At 40.0% G+C, this 21,462-nt stretch overlaps 1 protein-coding gene across 1 annotated transcript in view; it reads left to right on the top strand.

Moving 5' to 3' along the window:
• ADGRA3 (adhesion G protein-coupled receptor A3) overlaps window positions 1-21,462 on the top strand; it is a 130,525-nt gene that overhangs the window by 26,615 nt on the left and 82,448 nt on the right. Inside the window, exon 2 of the mRNA XM_050791113.1 lies at window positions 15,215-15,286. Coding sequence (XP_050647070.1) covers window positions 15,215-15,286 — 72 coding nt within the window. The remainder of the gene's footprint in view (window positions 1-15,214; window positions 15,287-21,462) is intronic.

The following is a 21,462-nucleotide window of genomic DNA, read 5'->3' on the forward strand; positions in this document are numbered from 1 at the left end:
TTTTCCTTTGTAAATTACCCAGTCTCAGATATGTCTTTATCAGCAGCATGAAAATGGACTAACACAATTCCCAACATAAACTCTGTGCCTGTTGAATAATATCTCCCCAATTTCTCCTGCCCTCAGCCCTTGTAACCTCTATTCTACTTTCTATGGAGGCATTTCCTTTTATTTTTTTAATTATTGCCACTCTTCTCCTTTTTTTCTCCCAGTAGACTTCTATTACTTGCATATACTGTAGGTGTCTTCATGATTTGCTTCCCAGTAGTGGCTTTTGTTTACTAAATTAAGAAAGTAAAATTATGTTTTCCCCAAATTTTTAATTTTCTGTGCTGTTATTGAATCTTCTTAGGTTGACTCATGTCTCTCTGTCTGCTTTTATATTTCTGTACTGTTACCTTCTGTCCCCTCTGATAGCCCCATGTCCTTCAAAGCAGACTTCTGGATTGTTCTCGTGTTTTCTCTGGCCTCTAGATCCCTGAAGTAGCCATACTTTTCTCTGCCTCCCATGGCCCTCTTCACACTTGCGTTTGGTTAACCTCTTATAGCTCTTAGAGCACTGTAAGTTGTACGAGGCTCAGGGATGGTCCCAGCCCCCTGAAGCCTGGTGCTGTAGGTGCCAACAGAGCTCATCTGAGGAGTTAATGATGTCACATCTCCACAGCCTAAGATTTTGTCTGTTGGTTCAGGGGGTGCCAAGGCTTTGGCTTTTTTTTTTTTTTTTTTTTTTAAAGCTTCATAAATGATTTTGATGTGCAGCCAGAATTGAGAACCAATGTTCTGCACCAAGGGTAGGCAAACTCCTGCTGTGTAGGCCCGGCTAGTAAATATTTTAAGTGTACAGTCTCTGTTGCAGCTACACAACCCTATACATGTGAAAGCAGCCATAAAACAATTCACAGATGAGTGAATGTGGCTGGGTTCCAATAAAACCTTATTTATAAAAACAGTTTACAGGCTACAGTTTGCTGACCCCTGCTCTAAACAAATCAGCACCATTATCCCTGTCTATGGATTCCGCCACTGAAGGTCAGGGCAGGGATCACTTGTCACTTAAGTTTATACTAGTGTCAGGTGGCAGCACGGATTCAGATCTAGGCACCCTGACATCCGGCACCCCAACATCCAGCACCCCAAGCTCTGGCTTCACCGGCCACACTTTTGCCTTTTGCTTCCCAGGCACCTGGCAGCTGTAGTTCAACATTCTGTAGGGTGGGTGTGGCAGGTCATTGTAGTGTTATCCCTTCAGAGAGTTTCTTGGTTAGATAAATGGGAGAAATATTTAACAACACAAATTTGAGTAACTGTCTTCAATTTAGAATTGTTTGGTTTGGTAGGTAGTTCTTGCTGAATGCATTTCGTCAAAGAGCTTTCTGGAGAGGCTGTGTCTTCAAACTCTTGTCCTGCTCTGTGGCTCTCTTGTTGTTGAAAATGGTATAGTGTTTCCAACTTTAGATGGGTACAGTGTGCTGTCGTCCTGCTTTGTCATTAGATGCCACTTATACTGTTATTTAGACCAAGGGTCACCAACCCCCGGACCTTGGACAGGTACCAGTCCATGGCTGTTACAGGAGGTGAGTGATGGGTGAGCAAGTGTTACTGCCTGAGCTCCACCTCCTGTCAGATCAGCTGAGCACTAGAATTCTCACAGGAGTACAACCCTATTGTGAATTGCACATGTGAAGGAGCTAGGTTGCACGCTCTTTATGAGAATCTAATGCCTTCGAAACCATCCCTCATCCTCCCATCCATGGCAAAATTGTCTTCTGTGAAACTAATTCCTGGAGCTAAAAAGGTTGGGGACCTCTGATTTAGAATATATTATCTCAGTTTAAATTTTGCTCATTTAAAAATACTTATCTAAACAATATCTGTGAAGTTGTCAGTTTGAGTTGGTTTATTTTACCATGTTAGTGAAAACAAGTTAGAGGCATGTTCATGAACCCCAGAGGTGTCACCGTTGGGAGAGACTGGTGTGGTGCAGCAGATGCTGTTGACTTTCTCGGGAGAGAGCATAGTAGCCCAGCCTGGCTGGTATTCAGTCAGTAGATGCTGCTAATGAAAACGTTCAGTATCAGCTTTATTCTCTAGCTGTGATGTCCAGTTGCTTGGATCTTAGCAGTCAGAAGGCCTGCTTTAAGTGCTTCACCACACGTTCTCATATATATTTACAAAAGCCTTGTATTGTCTCTTAGAAAGGCCTGGGGTGATAAACCGATGAGGCATTAAGTAACTGAGGGGTTAAGAACTTATCCAAAGTCATAAAGCCAAATCCTGGTGTTAAGATTCAAATTCCAGTATTTTGTATTCTGGAGTTTGCCTTCTGTGATTACTATTAAATGCTCGGTAATTATCGAGGGAGGGCAGAGACTGGAAAAATGACCCTAAATACAAAATGGGTTAGAGTTGCCAGCCAGGGCACTGAACCACATCCTCAGCCCTCGGAGGTTCCCCCGCATCTGCCTCCCTTTCTTTGAGTTGTTGGAGCAGGATGAGTATGGCACTTTAAGAATGGTTGTGGTCAGGGACATCTGACTGTTTTACAGAGGACCTGGGACTTTAGCTTTTGGTTGATGTATGAGGTTTTCTTGTTTTACACAGATACCCTTGTGATTAAAAGTATAATTCTGTTAAATGAAAGGCGGTTAAGCTTTTTCTATGAGTTGTAGCTTTCCGTGCACGACGGGGAAAAGATGGGCTAGAAACCAAACCGTCCATGAATCACTTAGCATCCAGAGAGGACATATAAAAGAGGATGGAGGCTCTACTTTTAGGAAATGACCCCTTTATGGCCCCCTAAGTGGATATACAGTGAGCCGCGTCTGTTTACTTTTTCTCCTTTCCTTTCAAAATTCTGTTGAAAACAATAGAAGAAACATAAAAATATGAAAAGAGCCATAACAGGGCTGAAAAATAAGAAAGTTGCTCTAGAGACCCTGGAAGCATTGAGGACACTGTGAAATAAATAAAGCACACTCCACGCAAAGGAACTTACAACCCAATAGAGACAGAAGTGGGAATAACTAGAAAAATGGATTTTCTTAACAGCATCCTGGATGATTCCCAAGAACTGAAACCATAGGGGGTGGCAACAAAAGTGGCTAATGAGAGCGCCTGGCCAGGAATTAATAACCTGAAACAGCTGCTCCAGTTCTGCTATCAGTCTGGCTCTGAGGGGATGGTGGTCCAGTTTGCTTCTGTGACAAGGCCATTTAGCTTAGTTTTAAATAATCTGGGAGATTTGCCAAGGCAGAATATAGTGGGCGACTGTGTAGCAGGAGGGAGAAGTCGTAGCGGGTGCCAGGTATCTTTTGTGTCTCCATCTCCATGGATATGCGATTTCTGAACCTAGAAGTAAAGGCAGTTTTGCTCTGTTCATTCACCATTATTTTCATGTGTGCTAAAGAACCCTCTGCAGCAACTAATAGTGAGCATTCTAGCCCCACATTTGCAAATATGAGCCAGCAACCAAGAAGGATCATCAGACGTTTGAGAAGAAGCCAACAGAATGAGAAGCCACCAAACCAGTCCCATGGAACCACTGGGGAAAAGTTAACACAGGAAAATTCTAATTCATAGTCTCAGATCCAAGAGTAGAGCAACTGATTGAAAAAAAAAAAATCTCCTGAGAAAGGTCGAACAAAGGAGTTCTCTCACAAGTTAAGTGTGGGCTTATAATGTTAAAAAACTCGGTGTGGGCCAGGTATGGTGGCTCACGCCTGTAATCCTGGCACTTTGGGAGGCCAAGGTGGGTGGATCACTTGAGGCCAGGAGTTCAAGACCAGCCTGGCCGACATGACAAAACCCTGTCAGATATGGTGGCCCATCCCTGTGATCCCAGCTACTCAGGAGGCTGAGGCAGGAGAATTGCTTGAACCCAGGAGGTGGAGGTTGCAGTGAGCCGAGATGGTACCACTGCACTCCAGTGGGTGACAGAGTGATACCCTGTGTCAAAAAAAAAAAAAAAAAAAGTGCTTGTGTGGGGTCAGTAGGTGGGCTGAAGGGAGAAATGGCAACAACTAAAGACTTAAGAAAATTAGTGGTCTGGATAATTAAGCAGAGGACTTATTCCAAAATTCAAAGCAGAAGGATTAAGATGAGAATTCTGAAGCAGAATTAGGAAATGTGAAGGTTGGAACTAAGAGGTGGAATATCCAGCTTAAGAGCAGATGGAGAAATAAAAGGCAGCCTAAACAATTCTTTGATTCAAAGCGTCAACAGTCGGATGCTTATTTCCAAACAACTTTTCGGTGAGGGAGCCAGAGATGTAATTATTCTTAAGAGCTGGTTTCTCTAAACGTGTATATATTTTTTTCCCACCTCATGAAATGCCACTTCCTTAGCACCTCTGTCACCTCCAGCCTTCTCATTCTGAATCACTTAACCATTTGTATTCTACATGGTGTCATTTTAATACAAAACTGCTTACACTTTTTTTTTTTTTTTTTTTTTGGAAACGGGGTCTCACTGTATCACCCAGGCTGGAGTGCAGTGGCATGATCTCAACTCACTGCAACCTCTGCCCCCTGGGCTCAAGCGATTCTCTCACCTCAGCCTTCTGAGTAGCTGGGATTACAGTGTGCACCACCACGCTGGGCTAATTTTTGTATTTTTAGTAGAGACGGAGTTTCACTATGTTGGTCAGGCTGGTCTCGAACTCCTGACCTCAAGTGATCCACCCGCCTTGGCCTCCCAAAGTGCTGGGATTATAGGCACGAGCTACTGTGCCTGGCCTACTTACACTTTTTATTTGAAAATAATTTCAAACTTACATGACTATTAAAAGAATAAGAATAATGGGTAGAACCTCTGTATATTTTTTACCCAGATTTACCTGATTTTCCTATATTACTAGCATTTTACCCATTTATTCTTTTTTCTTTTTATATATGCATGGAAAATATATTTAAAATCATTTTGGGGTATATTGCCTGCATTGTAATTGCACAGTTTGTCATAAAAGTAATCTTGACTTTTTCTTTAGCATCTTTAGGTTGTGATAATATAATTTGGATGCCTGTATTAGGTTTTGCTTTTTTTTTTTTTAACTTGGGGTTAATTTAACAAGCTTTAAAAAAATGTAATCATGCATCATTGGAAGTTTAACTGTTTTTCTTAAAAGTTAGCTGGCAGCTTACCAGGGTTGTGAGCTGCTTGAATGATAGTTCTCTATGACACACGAATGAATCCCTCCAGCCTCTCCTAAATGTCAAATTCTGAGAGATTTGATATTCTCTGCCTTTAATTACGCTGTCATAGCATATGCAATCTTCTGTTACACGACTGTTTATTTCAGTGCTGCATCGTAGTGAAACCTTAATGTGTAAACATTAAGCCATAATTAAGGATCCAGACTTAAAATTCAACCACAGTTTTTGTGTGTGCCAACAATGACAACCACTGATAAATGCTTAACTTCCTCCTTTTCCTAACAGCTGGAAGATTCTTTTGCTATCAGTTTTAAGATGGTTTTAAGTTTAGAAGGTCTAACATGTAGAAAAAGTATCTTGGGACACTTTTATTGCAGTATGAAGAGAAGAAAGAATACTAGACATACCCTGGTAGAATTTTTGATTTCCATAAAGAATCCCATAAGACTTAGGAAGGAATAAGGCTGGGGCTGAGATTTATATTTCTGATCTGTACCACTGCATGCCATTAAATTATAGGTGCTATGTCATGTCCTCAGGGAAGGATCTTTGAACATACAAATTTAAACCCAGTTTTATTTTTTATTTCATTCATTCATTGCACAGATGTTGTGGGACCTTTTCTGTTGGGTCTCCTGGGAAGCACATGCCAGAGTGGAGCTAGGAGTTTAAGATGTTTACTAGGGGGAATTACCATGAAAAATAAAGAGAGAAAACAGAAGCAGGCATGAGAAGTCTTCAGATGGGAACTGCAGGTCTAGCACCTATGAAAGGAGAGGGGAAGGAAAGGTCTAAGACTGCGTTACAGCTATGAGAAAGGCTCGGCCAGCCCTTTGCAGAGTTCTGGTAGAGATCGTCCACCAGAAGTCTACTAGGTAGAAATGCAGTCCCGCTACCACTGCTGTGCTCAGTCATTGGCTGGGGACTGCCTGCAATGTGCATGGCCTCTGCTTGAAAATTGAAAACGGAGGCAGATCCTCTAGACATCTGTGGCTGGGGGCCCTCAGCTAACTGCTGTCCTGCCCCAAGGCCTCTTTTGGAAAGACAGCTGAGTAGGGGCATGTGCCTACAACAGTCACTCATACTTGACATTGCTGGAATGTTAACTCTGCTGGTTAGTCTGCATGTGAACCTGAGCAAGTTATTGATTTCTTTTGCCTTGCAAATTTTTGGTCATTGTTTTGAAGAAAATAATAATATCTACATCGTGGGTTTTGTTTTATTTTGTTTGAGACAGGGTCTTGCTCTGTGGCCCAGGCTGGAGTGCAATGGCACTGTCATAGCTCACTACAGCCTCGACCTCCTGGGCTTGAGCAATCCTCCCCACTCAGTCGTCCAAGGAGCCAGGACTACACGCTCACACCACCGTGCCTGGCTGTTGTCTTTACTTTTTTTTAGAGTTGGGGTCTCACTGTGTTGCCCAGGCTAGTCTCTAACTCCTGGGCTCAAGCAATCCTCCTGCCTCAGCCTCCCAAATTGCTGGGATTATAGGTGTAAGCCACCGAACCCAGCTATATCATAGGGTTCCGGTGAAGAATGATTGAGTATATTCACTGCACAATACGGTCACTCAGATATTCACCATTATGTTCTTTTTTTGTGAGGATGCAATTATGGTCAAATTGGAAAAGATTTCTATACTTTATGGGTTTTACTTTGTTGTGGGAGAAATGGTAGATACACAAATGCCTGAACAGAGTGATTTCAGATAATGAGAAGTGTTAAAACAAGGTGAGTAGAGTGAAGGCAAAATATTTCTTGACACACAAGAGCTAAAGCATACCACCCAGAATTATTTTCTGCAAAAATGAATGAATGAGTCAATGTGTCCAATCAAAGGAGGAACATTGATGAACCAAGTAACTAGCTGTGCTTATGACAAAATGTATTTAATTGCTGATGCCATGCAGAATTAAATGTAATTTTAATATGAAGAATAATCAAATGGATGGAGAATTTTGAGATTCAGTAGATACTGTCATTTTTGCTAGGAAGAATTATTTTAGAAAATAGCATTTTATTTGTATTTATCTGAAAACGGAATAAGCTGAGACAGAGTAAAACAGGAGTTGGCAGACTTTTTCTTTGAAGATCAATTAGTAAATATTTTAGGCTTTACAGACCAGAATGTCTGTTGCCACTACTCAGCTCTGCTGTCCTAGCACATCCTCAGTATTTGGTAACTCTTGGTCCTATTAGAATTCTTGTAGGAGATACCTTCTGAAAGGGAAAATTTAGGGGAAATCCTTTGTACAAGTCTGTTTTACTCTGTAAAACTTTCACAAAAACATACAAATAAAAAAAAAAAAAAGCAGCCATTGACAATATGTAAACAAATGGGCATGGTTGGTTTTAGCAAACCTTTAAGGGCATTGAAATTTGAATTTCCTACAAGTTTCATGTGTCACGAGGTAGTATTGTTCTGATTTTTTTTCATGTGTTTAAAAATTTAAACACTGTTCTTAGAGGTCTTAGGCTTTAAAGAAAACCAGTGGCTGGTTGGGTTTTTTGGCTTCTGAACTAGAACTTCAGACGAATGTTGGGAGTCACCAGTTTTCTTTTTTTTTTTTTTTTTTTTTTTTTTTTTGAGACGGAGTCTCACGCTGTTGCCCAGGCTGGAGTGCAGTGGCGCGATCTCGGCTCACTGCAAGCTCCGCCTCCTGGGTTCCCGCCATTCTCCTGCCTCAGCCTCCTGAGTAGCTAGGACTACAGGCGCCCGCCACCGCGCCCGGCTAATTTTTTGTATTTTTAGTAGAGACGGGGTTTCACTGTGGTCTCGATCTCCTGACCTTGTGATCCGCCCGCCTCGGCCTCCCAAAGTGCTGGGATTACAGGCTTGAGCCACCGCGCCCGGCCAGGAGTCACCAGTTTTCATTAGTGGAGTAAATGAAGGAAAGCACTAGAAATTTATTTTTGAGGAGTTAACAGTCCTGAGTTTTGCTTATCACAGGTGGCCTTAAAAATTTAGGATGTGTACCAATTGAATTTAGTGACTCACCTGGCCCAAAATCTAGCCAACCTTGCTTTCTTATCTCTTTTTCTTGTACTTGATAAACAATGTTGTAGCAATAACATATTATTGTACATGCTAAATCTAACACAGTATCAGTTTGCATTAGTACAGTTTGTAAAATGGCAAATCAGAAATGTCAAGGAGTGGAAACTTTTATTGTTTTGAGACAGGGTCTTGCTCTGTCACCCAGGCTGGAGTGCAGTAGCCGGATCATAGCTCACTGTAAACTCAAACTCCTGGGCTCAAGTGGTCCTCCTGCCTTGGCTATCCAAAGCACTGGGATTACAGGCATACTGGGGCCTCAAAGAGTGGAAATTTAAAATACATAAATGTATGCCTTGATCTTTCTGTGTGAATACTTAAAGTGCTTCCTCTCCATGTGTCCTACAGCTCTCCATCTTTCTGGTATTTCATTTTGTAGATAGACAGAAGAATTCCATAAAATCCCCTATTATTGGAACCAATGTCAGTATCCAGCAAGTAACTTATACAGACAGTAGTGCAATGAATAATTTTGTTGTATAAGTATATAATTATATAAGATATAATATGTACTATATTTTGTACAAGTGCAACTATGTCTTCATGGTAAATTTTCAGAAGAGGAATAAGTGGATGAAACAGTGTGTATATGTTTGTACTTTTACCCTCCATAGTTTTTTTTTTTTTTTTTTCTGTTTTGTTTGTTTTTAAACGACAGGGTCTCGCTATATATCACCCACGCTGATCTTGAACTTCTGGGCTCAAGCAATCCTCCCACCTTCGCCTCCTGAGTAGCTGGGACTACAGGAGTTAAGCTACCATGCCCAGATGATTGTACTGATTTATAGCAAAATATGAGTGGCTCTTTCCTTCAGAATATAAAATGGGTGATCACATTCCCCCCCCCCGTGAAAAGTTATTTATGGTATCTTGTTTTAATTTGTATTTCCCTCGTGACTCAGGTTGTCATACATCCTTTCATTTGATTGTGATCCATTGGTGTTTATTTTTCCTGAACTATCTGTTCAAGGCTTTTGCTGATTTTTCTTTTTTCTTTTTTTGGCAAAAGATTTTTAAATACTTTAAGTTCTGAGATACATGTGCACAACATGCAGGTTTGTTACATAGGTATACACCTGCCATGGTGGTTTGCTGCACCCATCAACCTGTCATCTACATTAGGTATTTCTCCTAATGCTCTCCCTCCCCTAGCCCTCCACACCTCTACGGGCCCCTGTGTGTGATGTTCCCCTCCCTGTGTCCATGTGTTCTCATTGTTCAACTCCCACTTATGAGTGAGAACATGAGGTATTTGGTTTTCTGTTCCTATGTTAGTTTGTTGAGAATGATGGTTTCCAGCTTCATCCATGTCCTTGCAAAAGACATGAACTGATCCTTTTTTATGGCTGCATAATATTCCATGGTATACATGTGCCACATTTTCTTTATCCAGTCTATCAATGATGGGCATTTGGGTTGGTTCCAAGTCTTTGCTGTTGTGAATAGTGCTGCAGTAAACATACGTGTGCATAGTGTCTTTATAGTAGAATGATTTATGATTCTTTGGGTATATACCCAGTAATGGGATTGCTGGGTCAAATGGTATTTCTAGTTCTAGATCCTCGAGCAATCGCCATGCTGTCTTCTACAATGGTTGATGTAATTTACACTCCCATCAACAGTGTAAAAGCATTCCTGTTTCTCCACATCCTCTCCAGCATCTGTTGTTTCCTGACTTTTTTTTTTTTTTTTTTTTTTTTTGAGACAGAGTCTCGCTATGTCATCCAGGCTGGAGTGCAGTGGCGCAATCTCAGCTCACTGCAAGCTCCGCCTCCTGGGTTCACACCATTCTTCTGCCTTAGCCTCCTGAGTAGCTGGGACTACAGGCGCCCACCACCATGCCCGGCTTTTTTTTATGTTTTTAGTAGAGATGGTGTTTCACTGTGTTAGCCAGATGGTCTCCATCTCCTGACCTCATGAACCACCCGCCTCAGCCTCCCAAAATGCTGGGATTACAGGCGTGAGCCACCACACCCACCTCTGACTTTTTAATGATCACCATTCTAACTGTTGTGAGATGGTATCTCATTGTGGTTTTGATTTGCATTTCTCTAATGACCATTGATGATGAGCTTTTTTTTGGTCGCATCTATTGGGGAGGTTTTTTTTTTCTTAATTTTTTAAAAAGAATTCTTTGTATATTTGGAAAATTAGTCCTTTGCCTTTAATAGGAGTTGAAAATATTTGTTTATCTTTTCACATTGCTTATGGATTTTTAAAAAATCAAAAAGAAATTTTAAAAATGTGCTACATCTTAAAATTTCCTATTTGCTCTTTTCCTTAGTTCTGGGAAGTCCTTAGTTATTATGGGTTGTAAATCTGCTTTTCTTCTGTTTTTCCGTTTTGTCTCTTTCTGAGGCTCATCTCTGCCTTCATCTTCATAGAGTGTTGAACTCTGTCTTCTCTTCTTCCCTGTTAAGGACACTTGCGTTGGATTTAGGGCCTACCCTAACTCAGGATGCTCTCCTCTCTAGAACCTTAACTTAGTCACAACAACAAACACTCTTTTTCTAAACAAGGTCACGTTCACAGTTTCACATTCACAGGTTCCGGGTGACGCCTTTCAACCCACTTCAGCCATTCAACCTGCTACAATAACCCTATTTGATGGTTTATCTGACTTTTCCCTCCAGCGGTTGATGCCCCGAATTATAGCCCCAACATATTTGATCTGAATATTTAGTACTCTTGAAATGTATTTTTAAATTCCTCTCAAAAGGATAATTATTTTGTGCCTTCTGCCATACAAGGTGTGAGTGTTGTCAGCAATTTTCCATGACTCACTCCATTCTGGGACTTGCAATAGCAAGCAACTGAGAACTTCTAATACTACTTAATGTTTATTTCTTCTGCTCCATAAACTTTTGATTTTTTAAAAAAGTATGTCTATAGTAAGTCTCACTCCTGTTTTCGTATTCCAGCATAAGCAATATACCAAACTTAAACTTGGTGCTGTGTTAAATAGTAGCAATGGACATCAAAGACTTTCTTACGGTGTTTAAATTCAAGAGACAAGAGCTCCAAGTAGTGTTCCTAAGCATTGTCTATAGATCATGTGGCGGTAATGTCATTAGTATAGAACAGAAATGGGTGTATATGAGCTTTATGACTTCGGTCAAGTTTTATATTTTTCATTTAGTTACGTCCTAGAAAGTTTGAAATTTCAAAGATGTCAGCAAAAATATTGATTATGAATGGGTTTTAGGTTTATAATGATACATGATATTACGCATTTGCTAGTTCCACAGTCCCCCATTTCAAAATTGAGTATAAAAGCTGTCTGCAGAGTAGATTTATTCATACTGATTCTGTTTTCTAGCGCGAAATCCTTAAACACATCAAATAATGTGTAGACTGAATATATTAACTTGAGGTTGTAAACTATATTTTTAAGGTTACAGTTATAACTTTTTAAGTGTGATGAAATGTCTTCCTTTTTACTTTCCTCAATAAAATTTATCATTTCTCGTACTAAAGCTTTTATGACTGAGCAAATGACAGTCCTTTGGCTGAAACATTCCTGAATTGCAGTGAGTGTAATTCAGCCACTACCCTGGCCGTTCTTTATAAGCTACTCATGTTTGGGTTTCATTCTTTACTCGGAAACGGCACACTAACGTCACTGAGGTTGGTCGTTTGTGTAGTTTTCATTTCCCTGTTCTTTGGTTTATTTTAAATTCTTAGTCACTGCAAAGTTTGACAGCTTTGCTCATTAAAACGTAATAATTAAATATAGAAAATTAAAACTAGCTGGAAAGGATCTCGGTAATCACTCTAATATTTTTTTTTTTTTTGGTCTTAAAAATGAAGTTGAAGTCTACCTAGAAAAGTGAAGTGACTGTCACACAAACTGAATCATTTATTCCTTGTGGGGTTGCAGTTAAAACCCTGGACTCTGAATATAGCACCATTGTTACTTGCACTACTTTTCGTGTCTGTGAAGTTTCTAACGTCAGTCACTATATAAACATTTATTGAATATAAATAAATGAATGTGACTCTTTAATTTCAAAGCATAAATTATTTACTTGTTTTTATTTCTAAGATATACTCAAAATAAACTCAACCTCAAACTGTACTTAGCAATTAAGATTCTTATATTTATTACCAGGAGGAAAAATACTTAAAAAATAAGAGTGTTATTTTAGAGATTTCCAAAGATATTGCAGGATTATAAAGAATAAAATATAAATCAGCCAGGTGTGGTGGCTCACACCTGTAAACCCAGCACTTTGGGAGGCCGAGGCAGGCGGATCACCTGATGTCAGGAGTTCAAGACCATCCTGGCCAACCTGGTGAAACCCTGTCTCTACTAAAAATACAAAAATCAGCTGGGTATGGTGGTGGGCACTTATACTCCTAGCTCCTTGGGAGGCTGAGGCACAAGAATTGCTTGAACTCGGGAGGTGGAGATTACAGTGAGCTGAGATCGTGCCACTGTACTCTAGCCTGGGCGACAAGAGCAAGACTACGTCTCAAAAAAAAAAAAAAAAACAAAACAAAAAAAACACCAAAACCCAAAAAGAATAAATTAATAGAAACCTCTTCAGTAAAATAGTGATCATTTTGATATTTTTTTTCCCAATTATTATTATTTTTGACCATGCAGAGATTCTTTTCCATCACGGATATCAGTTTTGGTGTTTGCTTTTTAAAAGCTTGTAAGCATTTTTCTCTTCAGGTCTCCTTTGAAAGAATCATTTTTATTGGAGGCATACAATTTTGTTGTTTGGATGTTTTATAATTTGTTTAACTCTTCTTCTTATAACTGACCTCTTTGGGAGTTTCTAATTTTTGTCTGTTATATGTCATGCTGACATAAAGTCGCTGGAAATACCTTCTGTCAGATTTGGTGAGTGCCCGCTCAGGATAGATACTGTTTGGGATAGCCACAGTCATAGGCTCTTAGTATGCTCTGCCGGGCTGCTTGGCAAATCTTGCTCGAGACGTGAGCTTTGAGTTCCTATGTGAGTCTCAATTCTGTTTTGCCTGTGCTAAATAACTGCCAATTAAAAACAACAACAACAAATCCCTTGCGGTTTTGATTAGAGGAAATTGTATTTTAATCCAAATGTTTTTGATCACCATGTTTTCTCGGTCCCAATGATTGAACACTTATGTTTGCTTTAGTAACTAACAAACAGCTTTGTCGGGTGGCGGGGGGACAGAATACAGTCCAATAATATACTTGGATTTTAAGATACATCTGGATTTCAGAAAACATTTTTTAAAAAATTTGTTTATTTCGGTAGATTTTGGGGGAACAGGTGGTGTTAGGTTACATGAGTAAGTTCTTTAGTGGTGATTTCTGAGATTTTGGTGCACTCATCACCCGAGCAGTATACACTGCACCCAGTGTGTAGTCTTTTATCCCTCACCCGCCTCCCACCCTTTCCTCAAAGTCCATTGTATCATTCTTATTCCTTTGCATTCTCGTAGCTTAACTCCCGCTTGTGAGTGAGAACATGACCATGTTTGGTTTTCCATTCTTGAGTTGACAGGTCAGAAAGCATTGAAATGAGGAAGGATGTGTGTCTCAGAACCAAGAAAACAGAATTTGAAACTTAATGGATACTCATTTAATATGTCATGCTTTTTCTAATTCCTCCTACCGTTCGTGAGGTAGATTTTATTCTTCCCATTTTAACAGTGATGGAACTCTGTTACTGAGAGGAGGTGTGACTCGCCTAAAATCAACATAACTTGAAAGTGATAGAGCTGGGGTCGAAACCCCAGGTATGTTTCACTTTAGGAATTCCTGAAAGAAAAGGCTCTGATATGCAGGGATTTTAAAACTTCACTTAGCGCAAAAGAAAATCAAATGTCAAATGGGTATTTTGTTTTAATACAAGGAATCCAAGTTTTTTTTTAGACAAAATAATAATACCTAAAATCTTCTGACCCGGAGGTATGCTCCATTTACATTTTGTATACAAGAAGTGCTGTGTTGCATTGTCTCAAGAAACACCAGCTCACACTGTAGCCATTGTGAAGGGTGCCCCTGAAAGTTATGCAGTGCTGTGTGTGATGGAGAGTTTTCTGTCCCAAATGCCTGTAGTGTGCCTTGTGACCAACATTAGTGTATGTTGAAGAACTTTGCATTTGGAGTAGGAACTGCTGGGTTCAAAACCTGGGTCTGCCATTGGCTAGTGTAATCTTGGGCCCTTTACTTAACTCTTTTGTGCCTTGGTTTTCTCATTTTCCTTACCTTGATATTCCCACTCCCCAATTCGGATAACTAGCATTTTCACCTCATTCATGGATGCTCATTATTGATATTCAGGCTCCAAAAGCGACATAAAGTTACAAAACCTAGAGAGAGTGCCAGATAATATGAAGTCTCTTCTCAGGCAAGTCCGACTTTTGGGATAGGTGCAACTATGACTTCTTTGAGTCAGTTTTTGTTTTCAATTCATTTTTGATAAACATCGTCCTAAAGCGTGAGATATACTATGATTCAGCTACCTGTGTTTGTCTGTGAGTGCATGTGAAAAGCATATTTTTACACAAATGGACAGTAGATTTATATATTATTAAATTACAAATAATATTCAGCATTATTGAAATGATATCTAGAAGATACCTTGTTTCTTTATAAAGTCAGTATTTTACAGGATCATAGATTATGCATTTTTCTGCTAAGTTTCCAGTTGAAAAATGAGTATTCAACTTGCATAATTTGATTAATTATATAAATGTACATGGTATGGTATTCTTTAAGCTTATGTTGAACTTAGAGCTATTACATATCAACTTTTCTCTCAGTTTTGATTATGTGTGATACAAATAATTTAAATGGGACAAGATGCATGGGTAAACTACTTTAAATAGTTGGTTTCTCAGAGAAAGGGGAAGACACTCACTTTTTTTCAGCCATCTCAAACATTCTGGCTAATAAATGATGTCTTGGAATTCCTCATAGATTTAAACATAATAAGCTAAATTACTTTGATATTGGTAGTGTATATTAGGCAACTTATTATTATTATTATTTTTTGGTATTTTTTAGGATTCTGAGTAACAATAAGATATCCGAGCTGAAGAATGGCTCATTTTCTGGGTTAAGTCTCCTTGAAAGATTGTGAGTATTCTTTAATTATTATCTCATTATTATTTTGTTTAACACATTTTCATTGTAAATCTGTTACTAAACTCCCAACTATTCAAAATAAAAATTGAGTTTTTCTAACATTTTTTAATGAAAAATTTTAAGAATTTTATTTTAAAAAACAAGTATCTAAATTCTGTAAAGGGCCAGATAGTAAGTAAATTGGGTTTTCACAGCTGGCCACAAGTGACTCACCTCTGCCCTTGAAGTGTGAATGCAACCTTAGATAACACGCCAATGAGTATTGCATAAGACAGTACTTACGAATGATAAATGAATCGATGTGGATGTCTTCCAATAAATCTTTACTTATACCAGAGGTCATGGACCATACTTTGTTGACTTTGTTTAAGTGTGCTAGCTTAAAGCATCTATGCTGTCTTGAAATTCTGTATCTTGAAACATGTATGCTATGTTAGGCCATTCTTGTATTGCTGTGGAGAAATACCTGATACTGGGTAATTTATCAAGAAAAGAAGTTAAATTGGTTTACGATTCTGCAGGCTGTACAGGAAGCATGGAGCTGGCATCTGCTCGGCTTCTAAGGAGGCCTCAGGAAGCTTACAATCGTGGTGAAAGGCCAAGCTTGCATGTCACCATGGCGAAAACAGCAGCGAGGATGTGATGTCAAGGGGAAAATCACTTGTATAAACTTTGATATTTTATTCAGATGTCTTTGAATGTGATATGTTTGTAAATATATATTTTTCTTAGCAATTAGGTCTAGTTTTGCTTATGATATGTCACAGGTAGCACTCATATTTTTGCTTTGGTGAGTTTCAGACAATGGACATTTAATTTACTTGTATTCCGAATGCTATTCTGGGATCACATTTCAATTTCCCCTGTGAACTCATGCATTTAGGATAAAATTTCAAAATACATAAGGAAGCTACACTGTGAAACATCTCCGTTTCTGTGGAATAACACACTGTCCTCATTTTTCTTAATTCTCTTTGCTCAGCTTCACTTTCTCCATTTCTCTACGTGGCCTTTTCTTGACCCTTTTACCTAGAGGCTTCTCCTGTGATAGAACTCATGCAGGACTTCATTGCTTAGGTTCCTGATGTGTATGTAAATTTATATGATCTAGCATTCTTCATTTCTTTATGCATGTCTCTGTTCTTTTCATTTAGATCAGATGTCTTTAAATTAGGTTATATACATGCATGCATATATATATATATATAGACACACACACACAGAGGAATATTTTTAAATGTCCTTGGCACATTATTTCAATATTCCTACCATGTTCCATGTCGTCCATGTGCTTTAGAGTATGCTGATCACACCCTTGGTTCTAGGCCTGCCTAAGCTAAGGACGGTCCTTCATACACATTCGATGGTCACTATGGTTCAGGAAAGGACCTTTGGGACTATCAGGAAAGCAGACAGGAAGCCTGGGAGGACCCATCAAAGCATGACCGCCTTGGATCATTGTGTGAGACAGTACATTCCTATTATGTTTTCTGTTCCCTACAAAGAAAAGTTACTGGGTTGACAGATACCACTTGCATATAACACAGTGTCAGGCATTTAGTATGTGCTTAGTTGATAATGAAAGGCATTAGTATGGTCTTCCCTTTCCAAAAGAAAGGATGGCAGGCACTCCTAGTTTATAAATAGTGTCTGTTGTGTTTAGAAACACATTTTATTTTTGGCACCTAAGATTGATGTGGCTGTTCATGTACACCATAAAAAGTATAGACAGCACAGCTAATGTTCTGTGCTGTGGTGTGAATTACTACCCTTTTTGCATCTATTTCTTACTTTCCCTTGTCTTTGACCTTATTTTCAGCCATTTAAAGCTAACAAATCTCTGTACATGTTAGAAACAAATTAAGGAGCCATTTTGGGTGATACTAAAGTGCTGTGATTGTTTTTAGCCAGGGGTCTATTTATTCACGAATCCCAAAATACTTCCTCACTCCTTTATTGGGACCACAGAGATCAATATACAGATAAGGGACTTTGAGAGACCGTTTTATGAGTGGGGGCTTCAGTGTGAAAACCCAGTGTTGACCCTGGGACCTGGGCCTCTTGTGTTAGGGAACATCTTTATCTACACTGGCCCTAAGCTCAGCATATCTGAAGTACACACACATCAAGGACCAGACCTGAGTCCTGGCCTCAGTCTGGCAGTTGTGTGTGTGGGGGGGCATGCATGCCCAGTGGGGACGTGCCTCCCGTGCGGTTTTTGTGGGAGAGCAGCCCACTTTAGAAAGAAAGAAAAAGTGATGAAAGGGCTAGGCTCTTTTTTTCCCCCTGTTTATACTTTATTTTATTTTATTTATTTTATTTTATTTTAAAGAGGTTTGTTACATGTCATGAGGGTTTGTTGTACCCATTATTTCATCACTCAGGTATTAAGCCCAGTACCCAAAAGTTATCTATTCTGCTTCTCTCCCTCCTCCCAGCCTCCCCCATCAAGTAGGTCCTAGCGTCTCTTGTTTCCTTCTTTGTGTTCCTAAGTTCTTATCGTTTAGCTCCCCCTTATAAGTGGGAGCATAAGGTGTTTGGTTTTCTGTTCCTGTGTTAGTTTGCTAAGGATAATAAAGGCTGGGCTCTTAGCTGCTCTGCTCTGGCCCTGGGAGGGAGACACTCGGTGCTCCCTGCTCCTCCAGGGGAGCGGACTTTATTCCTTCAGCACTGACTGTTGCGTGCGTCTCTGCTTATGTCTTCTAAATGAAAGCCTGAGAGCATTCTTGGCTCCAGTACTGGCGTGGAAGCCACCCCACCCACCCACTCATGCTTTCAGCAGCCCTCAACCAGCGACTGAGAGCAGATGGTGGGTAACTACCCTGCCTGCCTCACCTGTCAGGTGGGGCCGCCCTGAGGTGCCTTCTCCACCGGCCTGAGAGTGCCCGGGGACTGAATCTCAGGTACCTCAGTGGTAAAGTCTTCAGCAGCTCACCTTGTTAGGCATCATTCTCTTTCTTGTCTCACTTCCCACTTTTCTACTGGTGCATTCTGGGGTCACCCCCCGAGTAAAGCCATTATTTTCACCCTTGTCTGGGAGAATTCTACCTAAGAGATACAACCGGCCAAAGAACATGTTTGCCATTCAGATTTGCCTAGTCAGAGAGTCCTGAAGGTGAGAATAGAATAACCGCATGACTTGAAAATACAGCAGATAGGGTATGGTGTAAAAGATGGTTGGCAGAACAAGGAATTACTCACACCAAGGTCAGAACTTCAAAGCTGTGGCCTTGGAATTCCTGGAGCCAAGTCATACAGAATAAGGGTTAGGGTTTTGTAGGGTAGGGTGGGGAGAGTGGGCTGAGATAGTAAGAGCTGGCTCCGTTGAACTAATGAACATGACCCATCATTTGTTTCTGATCTTGCCCCATGTAGGAAGATAGCAGTGTGTGTGTGTTTTATTTTCATAGGAATATTTAGGTTGAGTTTTTTTTTTTTTTTTTTTAAATTTAGGAGCTTAGATTTGGGGTTTTATTTTTTATGACAAAGTAACTAAATCCCGATGGTGTCATGGAAGCTAGTTTTCTAGTTTTGGTTCACCTTTTGAAGGTAGTTTGCTTTATTTTAGAAGTCTAATGAGTGGATAACTGATGCAGATTTATTGTATCATATTAATTAAAATCATAAAAAGATAGTTGACTTAATATGAAGGTTTGGTACAAGTATTGCCTCAACAGATAATGAGCCTTTTCCATGTAGCCGATTTAAGTGTATTCAACAAGCATTTAAGGTGCTCACACTGTGCTAGGCTTGGGGTTTATGGAACATATGCAGTAATGGGGAGAAACATAGGATATATACAGTAAGCAAATCTCAAGTACTGTGGATAAAGAAAATGTGTAAGAGGATACTAAGTTTGGGAGTGCAGCACTGTGAATGTCTGGGAGTTTGTGATGGAATGGGATGAAATTTAGAAAGACTGAAGAGAGAGCCTTGCTCATGCTGGATGGGACGGTTTGGGATGGGGTAGAAGTAGGGAGCCATGTCAGGTCTCAGGTAATTTAAAGCTCATACTCTCTGTTTAGAGACCAGTGCCCTAGACTAGACCATGGTTATCAAACTTCATGAGTATTAGAATCCCCTGGGGTTTTGTGAAGGCACAGATTATGGTATCCTATACCACACTGAACGTGGGATAGGTTGACTTTTGAGATGGCTGTTAGGCTTCCAGATGGAGACATTGAGTGAGAACTCATAGAAGTGGTACATTTGGTCTAGAGTTACAAATTTGAGTCTAGGGACTCAAAGCTGTAGGTGGTGATGAGATTGTTTAGGAGAAGGCATAGTGTGATAAGAAGAAGTGGGTGTGGGTCAAGCACCAGTTGGTCTGATAAATACAGTGAGGATTCATTCATTCAACAAAGTGATCAAGAGTTACCGTGTGTTGGACATTTTTCAAGTGAAGAAGACAAGTAGTGCACACTCTCTGCCTCGTGTAACTTACATTCTAGTGATTGAGAAAATAGACAATAAATGAAATGATTCAGACAAATAAAGAAGATGATAGATAGTGGTAAGTGCCATGGAGCAAAACCAGTCAGGAGGGGGCTCTCTGTGGGCTGAGGGTGTCCTTGGTTTTCAGTAGAGTGTGCAGGGACACCTCCTCCAGGAGGAAAGCACAGAACAGAGGGAGGTGAGGGAGAGAAGCTAGCAGACATCTACAGGAAGAGTATATAGGCCCTTCTGTCACATCAACCAAGGAGTCTTTCCCCCCACCCACCCAGGTAATTGATGTTTTGGATTCTCGATCCTATAGGCCCCATGGTGTTAGGCTGCTAAACTTGCATAGTAATTGTCTCTGTTGGCCTACTTGCTAAAAAACATTATTATTAAAAGATAGAATTACCTAAATTTATACTTCCTATACATTTTCTGCTTGGTTTTTTAGTAGATACGGTTTTTTTTAGATTGTTTTCAGCATTGAGACTTTTGTATCCATCATCCATGCATTCACTAGTCTGTACCCTTCCTTCTTCCATCTGTTTTTTGTTTGTTTGTTTGTTTGTTTGTTTTGAGACGGAGTCTCACTCTGTTGTGCAGGCTGGAGTGCAGTGGCATGATCTTGGCTTCCTGCAACCTCCATCTCCCAGGTTCAAGCAATTCTCCTGTCTCAGCCTCCCAAGTAGCTGAGATTACAGGTGTGTGCCACCACGCCCAGCTACTTTTTGTATTTTGGGTAGAGATGGGGTTTCACCGTGTTGGCCAGGCTGGTCTCAAACTCCTGACCTCAAGTGAATGTCCACCTTAGGCTCCTAAAGTGCTGGGATAAAATAAAATAAAATAAAATAAAATAAAATAAAGTATAAACAGGGAGAAAAAAAGGGCCCAGCCCTTTCATCACTTTTTCTTTCTTTCTAAAGTGGGCTGCTCTCCCACAATTATTGGGATTTCTACTGGTGCATTCTGGGGTCACCCCCCAAGTAAAGCGTGAACCACTGCGCCCAGCCCCATCTCTGTCTTCATTTTATGGAATTGCCATTCTTGTATTGTGCTATGTATTCAGTTACCAGTATTTAGACACATGCCTCCCCATATACTCTGTAACTGCTGACGCTACAGTTGCCTACTGGTCACTGTGTTTGACTTTCCAATGTGAATCCTACCCCTAGGCCACTAAGGTAATTCAGCATCTCTTCCAGCTATTGACAGAGTCTGTCCTAGTCAATAAGAGATGAGGAGCAGAGCAGTCTGCTGTGGGATGTGGAGAGAGATTTCCTGGCTTTTAAGGAGAGGTACGAGAAGAAAGTCTGTTTATTTTTATGACTTTGTGGTTGGAGGTGATTTCTGAACCTGGGATTCCGTATTGTAAGTCAGGCTCAGCCTGAAGGCACAGTTACATTCTGAGGATGGTGGATCTGAGAGATGGATGGAAGCAACCACAAAGGTTGCCCAACTCTTGATTTCCTGTGATGCCAGAGAATTACTTTTGTGATTGTTGAAGCCATTTTGAATTGAGGGTTCTGATACTTGCAGTTAAAGGCATCTTAGCTGGTCTACTTTATGTTCTTTCCTAAAGGAGGTAATTCTTTTACCAAGAACTTAAAATATTCCTTTAGTTCTATTTAAGCAATTCTTGTGCTTTTTTTCATTTATGCTTTAATGATCCAATGTATTCAGATTTAGCCATACATCCTGAAGTCAGACTCCTGTTTACTAGGGAAGCTGTG

Source organism: Macaca thibetana, chromosome 5 (assembly GCF_024542745.1).
Source record: "Macaca thibetana thibetana isolate TM-01 chromosome 5, ASM2454274v1, whole genome shotgun sequence".
Taxonomy (NCBI): Eukaryota; Metazoa; Chordata; class Mammalia; order Primates; family Cercopithecidae; genus Macaca; species Macaca thibetana.